Here is a 14,019-nt window from a genome sequence, read left to right as displayed (position 1 = left end):
TATTTATGACAACATATTTACTATGAATAATGTGAAAAAAAGACATACAAGCTTCCTCTTTTGAAGACTTACAATCTCTTATGTCACATTAATTAAGTTGTATTTTTCACATTTAAGTTTTATTAGTGCTGGAAAGGGGAGCAAAATAAACAGCTTACCTCTGCTGCACTATCATCAAAATATCTTTTCTTCAATTCAGGATCCCAATCCAAAGCAAGGAAAGATCTTTCTAAGATTAAAAACATGTTTTTTCTTAGTATTATTTCTTGCTTTACATGAAATTGTATTAACTTTGGGCAAACACTCTTCAAAACGAATTAAACAATGTTAGCATGAATTTAAGATGAAAAATTGAAGCACACACAATTTCTGCATTTCTAAGAGTTAATTACAATAACAAATTAATTATTTATGCAGAATTTACTATGGGAAAAAAAGATATATCAAATAGCACAAAGAGAGAATGAAACACTATTCTATGGAAGTGGAGTCAGAAAAAAGTATCAGAATTACATGTTGCCCAACCTGTTCCCCATGACTTACCATCAAGCCTAGGTTGCCTATCATCAAATCTAATATGCCTGGTATCGTCTTTGATGTAGTTTATGTCAGTATTGCCTAAATTATTGAACTGGAATGTAAACAATCGCTTCTTGTGTCCCGTGAGTGGTTGACCTTTGCAAGTTTCCTCGGTACATAATCCATTTTCAGAGTCATTGTCACCTCCAACTGAGTCTTCTGACTGGCTGTTTTCATTCTCTGAAGGAAGTTCTTGATCCTGGCTGGATTCATCATCTTGTTCATCTGTTTCCATTTCACCTGAAACAATCGGAAGAATAAGGAGGAAGAAATGAGGTAGAATAACAATAATTGAAAGACACTACAGAATTAACTTCAGTTTCAAATTGAACATAAAATATTAAACGAGAGTAGATATTCCAGTCTTACTTGGAGATCCTTCTTCATGTATTCCATTTGGGCCATTACCATTGATACCATGGTCCTTACAGCAATGTAGGGATCCTTCGGTGTCTTCACTTTCAGTACATGTTTTTACATATCGGCTAAATGTAACAAATGAAAGCAGCAGTTAGAATCAATGGATTTTTAAATATTTACATTGTTCAAGCCAGACAATTAAATGGTTACAGCAAATCCTTTCTAGTGTACTGTATTCCTGCACTCCTTTCTAATTTACTCAGAATTAATAGTTTTATTGCCTAACGTTTACTGTTATAGGCACATCTGAAATTCTGCTCATCTATGATCTTACGTTTTTGGCAGTTACTTGATTTTATACAATTTGATTTTTGGTATTAGTCTCTGTTTGTCCAGAAATCACTTCTTTAACTGTTCATTAACCATATTTTTTACACAAAAAAAAATACGGGTTCACTTACAGAGAAAGTTACATCAACAGAAAATGAAGCATAAATTTAAATTGGCAGTTACATGATTCTAATTTCTTCCACATAATGACACTTATTCCAGTCTAGTTTCAGAAAGTGTCTACCATGTTTTACAACATAAATTAGTATATAAACTTGTATAGTAGATACAGGAGGTATAACCATAGCAGAATAATTGGCAAAACGTTTCCAGTTTACCAAGCCCTAACAAACAGCTATGTATACAGCAGAATTAGTTCCCCTAAACTGACAATACAGATTGACTCTCTACTGTCTTCTCAAATAATTTTTGGATGAGGTCATGCTAACAAAAAATCAAATTAAAATTCAAGTGGCTAAAATTTTAGATTTAATATATTTAACAGAAAGCAAATAAAAGACTATACTCAAATCTAATCAGTTTGTTAGCAATGCATATAAAAATAAGTGCTTACTGATTCCAACCATTAGCATTACTCATAAGAAATGCGTTTTTCTTTAAACAATAACCTTACCACATTCTTAGCAGCAGCAGGTTATACAATTTATCTTCAGTATTGTTTCTAGGCACTGCTATGAGAAAAGGTTGACCAAACAGTGAAGAACCACTATGGCTGTAGCTAGTGTGCCTGCACTTTTCCCTTAAACAAACAGGAATTATAACTTGTTCTGTATCTTCTGTTCTATTGATAGCAATTTCAAATCTAAAAGAAAAACAATCAGAAATACAAAGAACAACTGTGATTTAAAAGGCTACAAAGGGGAAAAATTAAAAAATAATAAAACCCCCAAGATTTGTTTTTATCTTATGTCTAGGTTTTAATCCTTTGCAAATAACTCAAAAAAAATGCAAAGACACATGAAGCATGTTATCTGTACTTACACATAAATGTCATCACGTTCCATAATACTACTTAGATTTTCATCCATGCCAAATATCCTGTGGAACCTGTGATTGTATATATCAGTAACAATCATCTAAAAAGAAAATGGAGTATACATCATTAAATCAGGTTAGTATGTGTTCAAATGTTCATTGTTGTACTTCATATAAGAAATCACTCTTACCTTATCTGCAGCAACACCAGACAAAGCTGACAATGCTGTGCAAAGATCCAATATATTTCCAATTTTGGGAACAACTACTTTGTACTAAAAAAAATACAATGTCACTTTAATTTCTTAAGAGAACAAATATGCATAAGAAAAAAACCAAACAACTTATCACATGTTCAGCATACTTCACAGACTTCTTTCAGATTCTTGAACTTAAGGTGTAAAGTACGTAAATCAACTAATGCAAATTCTGAAAGCTACTAAAAAACCATACTAGTTACCTTCACAACTTTACTCATACAAACACGCACACTTTGAATACTACATTTATTAGTTTATACAATGCTTTTTTGGTAATGTTATTTTATTTTCTCCATAAGAAGACTAACAGCACCAATTACTTAGATTTATATTTCAACAGCACCTACTTATTTAAGCATTTAAATAGTATGCATGCTATTTATTAGATTCTTAAATTTGGAATACAACACAAGTTGTTTATAAAGTATTACTGGGGCAAAAAGCAATGGCAGGCAATGGATAAAGACTGAATTCTAATTTCACATGCAGAGAGAGAACCTGATGATTAACAGTCAAAGAAAACCTCTCTGTGGCTTCCCTTAGTGCAGTACACCTGCAGTTTGTAATGAAACTCCACACAGGACTCTTACCTGTTATTTGCACAATAAATAAAGACAGGATTAATTAGAAATAAGGTATTATAACTTTGTAATTAATTGCCAAGTACAGCATGCGTTTGGTATCTCCTTAAGTCTTAATAGTTATTTAGACTCACAAAAGCTCTACTGAACTCGTACTCTTCCCAAACTCTATTCATTCCTACATAACCATCTCACATGTCATACAGGTGTCCCTTATGCAAACCTGTTCTCACAAACAACTAAATTTCTAGCAGGCTCATCTCCCACTAGTTAATACATGTCCCTTTATCTTTGACTTCCCTATCTCATATTGCTTTTGAGAACACTCCCTTTTCCCCCACCTTCCTTCTTACAGTACTCTGATTTCAGGCGTTAAAGCCTTTTTGCAAGGCTGCCTAACTGCCCATGTCTTATTTATTTCACCTATCCTCGCTTACCCCATAAGGTACAGCTAGAACCATTTAATCATGATTTTGTTACCATAACCTATGTACATTGTTTCATGCCATTCTAAGGTGTATAATACCATCCTTCCTAAAAAAGGCAAAAGAGATACTCTTTACAAATAAATCTCATCTGAAATTTCTTTTGACTATTAAGTGATAGCATAGAAGAATTCAGGACTACCCAATATATGGTAGTCATGGGGTTTTTTGCACCACTTATTACCAATATTTGCCTTTTGAGGCTAAGAAACTGAGGGATTAAGTCTGGATTAAGCGTATAAATATTTTTTTTATAACCATACAAATTCATTATAGCAACACTAAAATAAAAAATGAGGACAGCATACATTTTGAAGATTAAGAAGCCTTATTAACACAACCATAAAGAAATTACCAACATCTTCCTTGAAACTGAAAGAAATATAAGAAGGTATGTATAGTCTTCCTCAGGCTTTCTAAGTGGGACTTCAGAACACATACCACAAAACTAAAGCTTGTTGGATTTGCTTATTGTACATATAAATTTAAAAAATGTAAAGGAACTCAGGTTCATTGTTAATGCCACATGAATCAGGAGTTTTGTACATAAACTAAGAGGCTTACCTGCATAGGCTTTGCAAGTGGATCCATTCTAACCAAATAAACTTCCAAAGTGCGTTCTTTTTTCATGGGTAATGGAAGTGTCAAGTAACAAAAGGGATCAAAGGTTACAGATATCTTAGCACATTCAGGACAAACTAGGGTGGATTTAAAAAGGCCATGAAATATATCTACAATGATGGAATCATTTCTTTTTAAATGGTTTTCCCAGGCTTCTTCAGCAACCACCTGTAATTAAAGCACGACCTGGGTTATGACAAAGCAGTAGGAAATGAATAGTGAGAATTATTAGTAAGAGTGCTTGACAGAACATTCTCAGTTACCACCTAAACATACCAAATAAAACTAAAAATTCCATCCAAAGTAACTCATGCTCATAACAAACAGAATTATCTATACGCTTGCAGCTCAATGCTAGAAGAGTTTCCCTAAAGTAAGATTACCGGAGAGAGACAGAACGCTGCATTTGTAGATATAAGAATAAAAGAACAACAGAATGGAAACTGTTTTTCCAACTGAACTCAGCATTGAATTGAACAAAAAGGTCTTAACAAAGCCTTAATACCCTCCCACCCTCCTAATTATCTTCCAAATAAACAGAAATTTCCACAGGTACTTGAACAAGATCTCCATTTTAAGGTCTCAGCTTATTTTCTGAAATCTCTTCCAGAAAAAGCAACATGTGATCAGTGTCCCAACCCTTCAATGAACAATCATGTAGAAGTATCTTGCAACGTATAGCTTTGATTAAAATGAAGATGACCAACACCAAAAACACTACCTTGTCTGGTCTCCCATCTGCATCCTTTAACTGAATGTAAGGCTTTTTCCTAATTCGATTCAAATCCTCATGTAATCCATCCAAGAGAAAAGCCAGTAGCTCTTGACAATCTTGTTGCTGATAACCAGAAAATTGTGGTGCAAATCGTCCCACTTGTGTCTAAAAAAAATAAATACAAATACTTCTGGTACCTTAATTTTTACAAAGAACAGATACTTCCGAGATGCTACAGCAGAAAGTTGAAAAGATAAAACTTAAAGGTTATAAAAGATAAGCTTTTCAATGGAGACAGGAAGCCAAAACTAATTCTCAAAGACCAAAGCACAAGGGCAGTTAACACTTATTTAAATACACATCCAAGTGTTTTAACAGTTAAATGAATGGATTGCATACTGATGAATATTACTTCAAATTCTCATTCTTGCCTATTTCCGTAAGTTTTGTATACTTAAACTACAAAACCAAAACTGACAATGTACATTCAGGTTATATTCCCTACTGACCTTAAATGCTCTTGGGGTAACATAGCTGTATTTTCCTGACCACATTTGCTTGATAAGCTCTGCATAAGATTTTGCTATTTCACCTCGCATTCCTAAAGGATTGTCAAAATTCAGTTCTTCTTGGTATTTATCATTGAGGAAATATTCTGTAAGAGGAGGTGTGTTGCTCAGACACTGTAAATAGAAACACAGAATTTTTAGAACAGTGATTGGAATAAGTTTTGAACAAAGAATGTTTGAACTTTGTTAAAGCAGCCATGAGCTTCAAACTGTAATGCCTAGTGCCCACAAGGAGAAAAAAAAAAAGTCTTTTCCAGAAACAAATTATGGTTTTAAAGCAAGACTGGCTGCAGCTATCATTACAAGTTATGCACAGATAATATTTCTCAAGAACTTTACATCAGAATTTATTAGACATGGTAGTCCAGCCAACCACAGTGCGACAACATGATTTGTATCGAGGTTCAAAACAAACAAAAGAAGGTGGTTTTTGATACATGAATAGTAGCTTTACGACACTCCTTGCTGAAAGTTGTTATAGATGTGCAAAGTTTACAGGGCCTTAAGGAAAGACTGTCTGACTTGGAAGACAGAGCCAAGAGGGCTTATTAAATCAAATTACACCACATTCAGAACAACATGTGAGCAGAAAATAGTTGAAAACTGAGATTTTTTTTTGGCAGGGGTGGGAGGGAAGGGAAGGTGAGGATGCTTGCCCTATTCCTTCTCTTCCTAGGCATCTGCTTATGGATGCCGTTGAAGACAGCAATCTATGCTAGATGGACTGGACCTTCTGTCAGCACTTAGAGACAGCAGGATGTAATCACTGAAGTATGATTTACAATTTTAGGAAACCACTTTGAATTTTTGTGTGCTACTACTCATTACACTCCTTTAAACAAAGCCTTTTCCATCACTCAGAAATGATCCCCATGCCATGCCTTAGCATATAGATTTAGCAAAGTTTCTTCATTAAATATTACAAGCTTTTCTGCATTCTTTCCTCTATTAAAGATTCCAAGAAAGGTCAAATATTTCATCAGCCTCATCTGCCTCTCTGCAAACAAGGGGAAGAACAAAAATTTTAGCTCCACATACGCTACTGCATAAGATGCAACAATTGAGACTGGAAGAATTACAACTGTATTGAGTGGGGCAAAAAAAGTTATTCCTACTTCTGCCTATCATACCTGTGTAATATCACAAAGGAAAACCAGTTATATGCTGTAGAGAGCCGAGTTTCATGGCCATATCGCACTCCTTTCTTTCTCTCCCTTTTCACCTAAAGCTTTAATGAGCTGTCAACACTGCAAAAAAATCCTCACATTACAGGCCCTTTTGGACACTGAGGGTTGAAGAAAGGTCATTTTTCTCTTGCTACATGGCAAAGAGCTTTTATCCCTAGTAGTGGTGATCTCAAGCCCCCCCTACCTCACAGATCTGTATGGTGATGAGTTCTGAACTGATCCATGCAGCTAAAAGCAGAAACATTCAGTCTCTCAAATCTACATAGAAGTGGTCAATCAATTTTAGCATCAATCTAAATGAATGGATGGACTACCAAATTCCACCAGATACCCAGAAACAATACAGTGCAAACCATGCTAAACTACCTATAAATAAAACTACACTTTAGGTAAAATTGCATGTTCAATCTGAATGATGTGACAAATCCTACTGCCCAAAGAAGTCCTGCCCCTTCTCTGCTGATCCTCATCTGATTGCACAATAAACATAGTCTCTCACTAACCTGTCAAAAAACTATTTTTCCTCATCACTTTTTCTGGATTACTTTTGGGCTGGTTTAGGAAATCGAATCAGTTCAGCTGATCAGTTTAGTGTGAGGAATGTCCAGAACAAGGAACTAAATAATGCAAAAATAGTAAATTTTTCTATAGGTTCTTAGTCAAGCACTACACAATGTGCTGACAGTGTTGTTTCACCAAAAAACTAACTTATCTTTTTCTAGTTTTCAGCTGATAAATCAGTTTTGTCACTTTCTCAGAATATTAATTTATATTCGTATGTATAAGTCAGGAAGATTACCACAGATAATTTCCCTTTTTCCTTATAACAATTTCCACATTCCAACATAAGGTGACACTGATGGCAGTACTGGAATGCACAAGTATCTACCTGAACACGGCAATTTCTAAGATATAGAGCTGACATCTCTAAAGTATCAGATGCCACAACTTTTAAAAGAGTAGCTGATAAAGGAACTAATACAGTTGGCCACGTATCCACTGATCTTTTCAACATAACTGACAAAGCTAAATAATTACAAACATGTTTACTTCCGGAAAAGACTGACAATGAAGAACTAAGATCATGATTAAAGTCACAGGGAAAAAAGCATCCAGAAGCCAATTTGAAAAGAAGCCTACAATCTTATTTTCTCATGATGTGATATGTTGTAGGTTATCAAGGAAGCCTCATGGAAAACATAAACAAAAGAAACCCCACTATTAGAACCAAAACAATCTACTAGACAGCAAAGTCATCAGATATATGTGCCCTGTTCAACCTAGTGGTTTGGGGTTTTTTGTTTTTTTTTTTTTGTTTTAAAACAGAGACATAGGTAAACTAACAAGTATACCGACAGATGAAGAAGAATAGAAACCAAAAAAGCTAAACAAATATGGTAAAACTACAGAAAACCTTTTGTGAACTAAAGAGGTAACAGAATGGCACTTCATTTCAGGTACCGCAATCTCCACAAGTTTTCTTTAACCAACAAAATTTCTGTAAAGTGCTCAGTCTCTGAACCCAAACTGGTCGTTTAGCTAAATGATCATGGGAAAAGATGGAACAGAATGTAGAAACTCCAAGACCATGAGACAAACCACAGAAGAGAAGGATCGATCTTCAGCATGACAAAGGTTAACGCTGAAATTATAATTCCACATTACATATTAATTACTTGGAACAAAAGGAAAAAAAAAGGATTTTTCTGTAGCAGAGCAATCTGTGGATAACAACTATTTATGTAATCAGTATCAAGGGATCATAATCAACCTCCAAGAAAATTAGACAAACAATGCGACTGGACGAAACAATGCTTCACACAATTTGTGCGTCAACTGTATCATGCATCACTGCATGCATTCTAAACTACTGAGTCAAAAAGGAGACCTAATCACCTGTAAAGACGCATATAGTCTACTGTTTAGAGAGGACAGCTGTAACTAGTAGGGCGTGGGAGGCATTAAGATGCACAGGAAAATGAACAATAAATAATCTTTATTTTTAGTGCCTTTTTTATATATATCAATGCTGTAGCCTCACTGGAATACTGTAATTCCAATACCAGACTATGATCTTGTTAGCAAGTCTACCTGTCCTATGAAACCTTCATATAGGTGGAAAAATAATAATAAAAATAGTCACGTTATACTTCTCTAAATCCACATAATTTAAGTATGGGAAAACACTGATAGAAGAGTTTGCAAGGACTCCGATTGTTTAATTGATAAAACAAAAATAAAATGAATGAAGAAAGAGGGCCACCAAGACAGTGTGTGGCCTGGGAGCACTTGCCCTGTGAGAAAAGGCTGAAGCATCAGGGCTTGTTCAGCCTGCAGAAGAGACTGTTTCAGGGAGACCCAAGAGCAGTCTTCTAGTACCTACAGGAAGTTAAGGAGAAGATGGAACCAGGCTCTTCACAGTGGCGCATACTGGGAGGACAAGAAACAATGGATGTAAGTTGAAACAAGAGAGGATAAGGATATAAGGAAAAAAGTTTTCACTGTAAGAACAGTCAAGCAGTGGAGCTGAGATGCTGTGCAGCCTTCTTAGAGGTTTTCAAGACCCAACTGGATAAAGCCCTGGGCAACCTGGTCTGACCTCAAACCCAACCTTTCTTTGAGCAAGAGGTTGCCCTAGAATCCTTCTGAAGTTCCTTCTAACCTGAATTATCCTATGATCCTAAGGTAACGAGGAAATATTTATTCACATCCCATAAGGGTTATCACACAGAAATAATGATAAAAATAAAATTTCAAAGCAAAGAAAACATCATTACCTATTATGCCCGTGAACAGGGGAAATGAGAAGCAGACAGTAAGATCATGAAATTGAGTGTTCCTATAAGCATCATGGTTCTTCAGCTGTCCTACTTAATAATGATTTTATGCAGGGGATATTCAAATTTCATATTTCAGCCTTCTAATAAAAGACCAAGAGCTGACTGACTGAAAGAAAGATCCAAGTAACAGGAGAAAAAGTGAACTACTTTACACCTGTCTATCCTACTTTTGTCTGAAGTGCTTAGCGTCAGAGGTGGTGAAAAGCGCTCAGCTAATACACCCCTTAACCCAAACTCTGTATGCCGATGGCAACTGAAACAGAGCACTAGAAACTTAATCATTTCAGTGAAAGATGTTAGGTTTTGTCTGGATAAACAGCCATAAGTAACTGTAGAGGGAATGATAATCAGCTTTCTGAGGAAAGAAAACTGCTGAAATACCTCACTGCAAAGCTCTCAACAGCTGTTGTTCAAAAGTCAAGTATATATAATCACACTGATGGAAAAAACAAAAATGAGAATGTGGGAAAAAAAAAAGAAGTGTTTTTAATTACAACATTTACTTTCATTCTTCCCCTATTTTTGAATCACAAAATGAAAACTTTGTGAACTCTCAGGTTTTCACTACAAAAGAAAAAAAAACATTTCCCACAGAGGTCTAATCACTAATATCCCACCAAAAGGGCAAAGCAATACTTGGAAACATCCACAGGTGGCAGCACAGCAATGCTGCAGGAGATTCATATTCTTCTAATTTTTTTTCAGCTTAGAACATAGCCATGTACATAAGTGAATGTGAATAAAACATCTACTTGCCAAATACTTTTTTTTGCTTCATACGGGTTCAAGCATTCATAATATGTTTTCATAAAGTCCACAAGCTCCCTTTTGTCTTTCCTGTTTTATTTAACGCTCAGATCTGCAAAAGCAGACATTTAGGCCTTAATAATAAAAATCAAGCCTTAGGTGTTAGCACTGAAGTAGATTAAAATTAGATACATGGAATACCCCTTCAAAAGAATCTGAAAAATCTATACAAAAGAAAAGTTCCAATACAACCAAAATATGAAATAATACTGAATTATTGCTTTTTTAAATAAGAAACAGTGATACAACAACAGCACTTGGGAGAAATGCAATGGTATCTTAACCTTCTTGGCCTCATTCCTACTCAGCTTGCAGATGTTTCTGGTACCACAGAGGATCTCACCCATCTCTTCACCATCTCTCCTCTAGTTGTCTTGAGCTTTGTAACACTGAAAGCCCCTACTTGGAAAAGCAGAGGTCTCTTTACAATAATCACTTAGCAGGAAGAAGGGACAAGCGTAACCTTACCTACAGATTGAAGAACTATTAATGAACTTGCAACACGATTTAAGAAACTGCCAGGATTACCACATTTCTACCTAGTATGGTTACAGGGCAAAAACCTTCAGACAAGTTTGTCAGACTCTGGAGAGCAAGATGTGCAAGGAACTGGCCCTCTTCTTCAAGGAACACTGATAACAGTTCTGATGTAAACCATCTTCACTGTACATGAGACGAGACCAAAGAGAAGCTGTCTGAGAAACAAAGTGATTTCTGAAGCAGAAATGGCTCTTATGTGAACACTAAGGGGCCTCAGTGTTGTCTGGGAAGGATGAAGATCTGAGAAAAGTGGTAATCAGCAGGAGAGTGGATAAACTAAACCCTGCTGCTGTTGAAGGAAGCTACATTGATTATACTCAGCACTGACTGAATGGAAGGGATCAAAGCAAAGCTTTTGAAATAGAACATGCTTGGAATTGGAAAGTATTTCAGAGTCTAAAATTCTACAGTAAACTATTTTGTCTAAAGAAAACGGATTTATCCTGATAACAATCCTGTGTTGACATAATTGTGAAGGAAGACACTTTAAGAAGGTAAATAAGCTAGAGTAGATAGCCAAAGCACATCAGAGATACACAGAATAGTTGAGGTTGGAAGGCACCTCTGGAGATTGTCTAGTCCAACCCACCTGCTCAAAGAAGGGTCACCTAAAGCAGGTTGCTTGGGACTGTGTCCAGTCAGGTTTTGAGCATCTCCAAGGATGGAGGCTCCACAGCCTCCTTGGAAAACCTATTCCGGTGTTTGATAACCCTCATTGTAAAACAAAAATTCTTATATTTAAATGGAATTGCCTGTGCTTCAGTTTGTGCCCATTGCCTCTTCTCCTTTCAGTGGGCACCACTGAGAAGAGTTCGGCTCAGTTTTCTTTACTCTCCCCCACCAGGTATTTCTACACATTGATAAGATCGCTCTGGAGCCTTCCCTTCTCCAGGCTGAACAGTCCCAGCTCTCAGTCTCTTCATGTAGGTCAGATGCTGCAATCCCTTGATCACCTTTGTGGCCTCTCGCTGGACTTGCTCCGGTATATCCCTGTCTCTCCCTCTGGTATTGGGGAGTCCAGAAGAGAACCCAGCACTCCAGGGGTGTCTCACCAGTGCTGAGTGGAAGGGAAGGATCACCTCTCTCAGCCTGCTGGCAATACTCTTCTCAATGCAGCCCAGGAGGCTGTTGGCTGCCTTGGCCACACGGACACGTTGCTGGCTCATGTTCAGTTTTTTGTCCAGCAGGACCCCAGGTGCTTCTGTGCCAAGCTACTTTCCATCCGATCACCCGCCCCGCCACACCCCAGTGTGTACTGGTGCCTGGGGTTATTCCTCCCCAGGTGCAGGCCTTTGCATTTCCTTTGATTGGACTTCATGAGGTTCCTGTCTGCCCAGGAACAGAAATGCCCTTCCATTTCTCCAGCCTGCTGAGGTCCCTTTGAATGGCAGCACACCCATCTGGTCTATCAGCCCCTCCTTCCAGATTTGTGTCAGCTCTAATCTTGCTGAGGATGCACTCTGCTCCATCATCCAGGTCAAAGCCTAAAGCATCCAATATTCCCAAGCAAAATTTCTTAGTCTGCCACCCACATACTATTAGGCCCACCCCTTCATTGCTTCCAAGATTAGACAAGATCAAACGTGTCCAGAGTGCTTCAGCCAAAGGCATTACACCTCTAGCCAGAATAATACAATGTTACTCTGGTAACAGTAGGAGGTGAAATTAATGGCAAATTAGTGCAGTGAAATGTATGCTTTCAGTGTAATTGGAAAACGGAGGAAGCTAATTGGTGGCAAGAGGAAGAAGACAGTAGAACTTTCAGTCTGCGAGACCTTAGTGTGTTAAGAACATGTCATACTTTCACTAAAAAACACTTTCATGGATTTCTTAGATAACATTAAACTGAACAATACTTTCTTTGAGAGATATAGTATGTGGAACTGAAAGATACTTCACACTTCCTTGCTAAGAAAGCTGCCAAATAATGCATTTGAAAAAACACACCATCAAGGACATACTAAAGGTCCTGTGCCAAACTAAAAGCTGCACTGCTTTTCTTACCTAGAGAACTGTCTTGTGAACCACTATTCATTAATTTACACTACAGTTTCTCAGAACTTATTTGAACACTGGATTCCCTAGATATAACTGAAAAGCAATGAAGTCAAAGTTGACATGACTTAGAACACAGACCTCAGAATTAAATCCAGTTAATGCAATGGGATACTGATGTGAACTGTAATAAGTTTGTTAAGCTGTACAAGATTCCTAAAGGCAATAACCCATGCTTATAATTCTCACCTAAAAGGTTACTTTTAAATCTACATATATGCAAATTCATGTATACCAGTTTAACAAAGGTTTGAATAAGTAATCAAAATTATCCTTGTTTTTAATGAGTCTAGCCTGACGAATATTGTGTCATAATAAAAAAAAAAAATCTCACTATGTACTAAGAATATTCTTTTAATTCAACTTTTAAAAGACAATTCTGGTTCACACACTAGACACAAAAATATATTCTTTTTTTTTTCTTTACAATAGCATAACGACACAATTCAGTAGTCAAGAGTAGCACTTTTATTTAGAATGGATGCTGCAAAATGTGTGACCCTCTCCCTTTCAGTTTAACCATCTTTCATGCTAAAAAAAAAAAAACTTGAATTACTTCCTGCACTGTTCAATTTCTCTTCAAGTATCCTCATGAAAATGTTTTTAGAAACAAGAATAAACTGAATTTTATGGATGCCTTCTGTAAATAATTATGGAATAACCATGGAATAACCCCATTGACCACTACAGGCTTGGGCTTGTCTGGCTAGGAAGCAGCTTTGCATTATATGACGCAGTGGTCCTTTTCTGTGGAAATGTGGAAGAGCCAGCAGTGCATCCCTGGGGGAAAGGCGGCCAATTCCAAGCTGGGCTGTATTAGCAATAGTAGCCAGAGGCAAAGGGAAGCAAGTCTTCCCCTCTATTTGGCATTTGTGAGACTGCTGCTGGAGCACTGTCCTGTTTAGGGCTCCCCAGTGTAAGGAAGGGTGGAGGAGGGCCACCAACACAGTCAGGGGGCTGGAGGACAACATACAAGGAAAGGTTGAGAGCTGTATGCATTTGTTCAACCTGAAGAAGACAAGAGTAAGGGTAGACAGAGCTCGTGGCTGTCTGCAACTCTGGAATATTTCTTCTTTTGAATAAATTTTAACAAC

General features: G+C 36.8%; 1 protein-coding gene across 11 annotated transcripts in view; it reads right to left on the bottom strand.

Annotated features, from left to right (window-relative positions):
* Positions 1 to 14,019, bottom strand: part of USP15 (ubiquitin specific peptidase 15) — a 70,585-nt gene that overhangs the window by 5,788 nt on the left and 50,778 nt on the right. For 9 of the 11 annotated variants that reach the window (XR_012673433.1, XM_075148519.1, XM_075148529.1 and 6 more), the window contains 9 exons: positions 5,437 to 5,610; positions 4,934 to 5,092; positions 4,156 to 4,380; positions 2,457 to 2,540; positions 2,272 to 2,366; positions 1,904 to 2,092; positions 949 to 1,064; positions 544 to 819; positions 159 to 229 (listed from right to left, as the gene is read on the bottom strand). Coding sequence is in view for 9 of the 11 variants with exons in the window: in XM_075148519.1 (XP_075004620.1) it covers positions 159 to 229; positions 544 to 819; positions 949 to 1,064; positions 1,904 to 2,092; positions 2,272 to 2,366; positions 2,457 to 2,540; positions 4,156 to 4,380; positions 4,934 to 5,092; positions 5,437 to 5,610 (1,389 nt within the window). In the remaining 2 variants the exon portion in view is untranslated. Of the gene's footprint in view, positions 1 to 158; positions 230 to 543; positions 820 to 948; positions 1,065 to 1,903; positions 2,093 to 2,271; positions 2,367 to 2,456; positions 2,541 to 4,155; positions 4,381 to 4,933; positions 5,093 to 5,436; positions 5,611 to 13,398; positions 13,934 to 14,019 lie in introns of those variants that run through there. The other 2 variants (XR_012673445.1, XM_075148589.1) reach the window with 2 other exon arrangements.

This window comes from Calonectris borealis, chromosome 1 (genome assembly GCF_964195595.1).
Source record: "Calonectris borealis chromosome 1, bCalBor7.hap1.2, whole genome shotgun sequence".
Lineage (NCBI taxonomy): Eukaryota > Metazoa > Chordata > Aves > Procellariiformes > Procellariidae > Calonectris > Calonectris borealis.
This window is presented reverse-complemented; position numbering and strand designations above follow the sequence as displayed.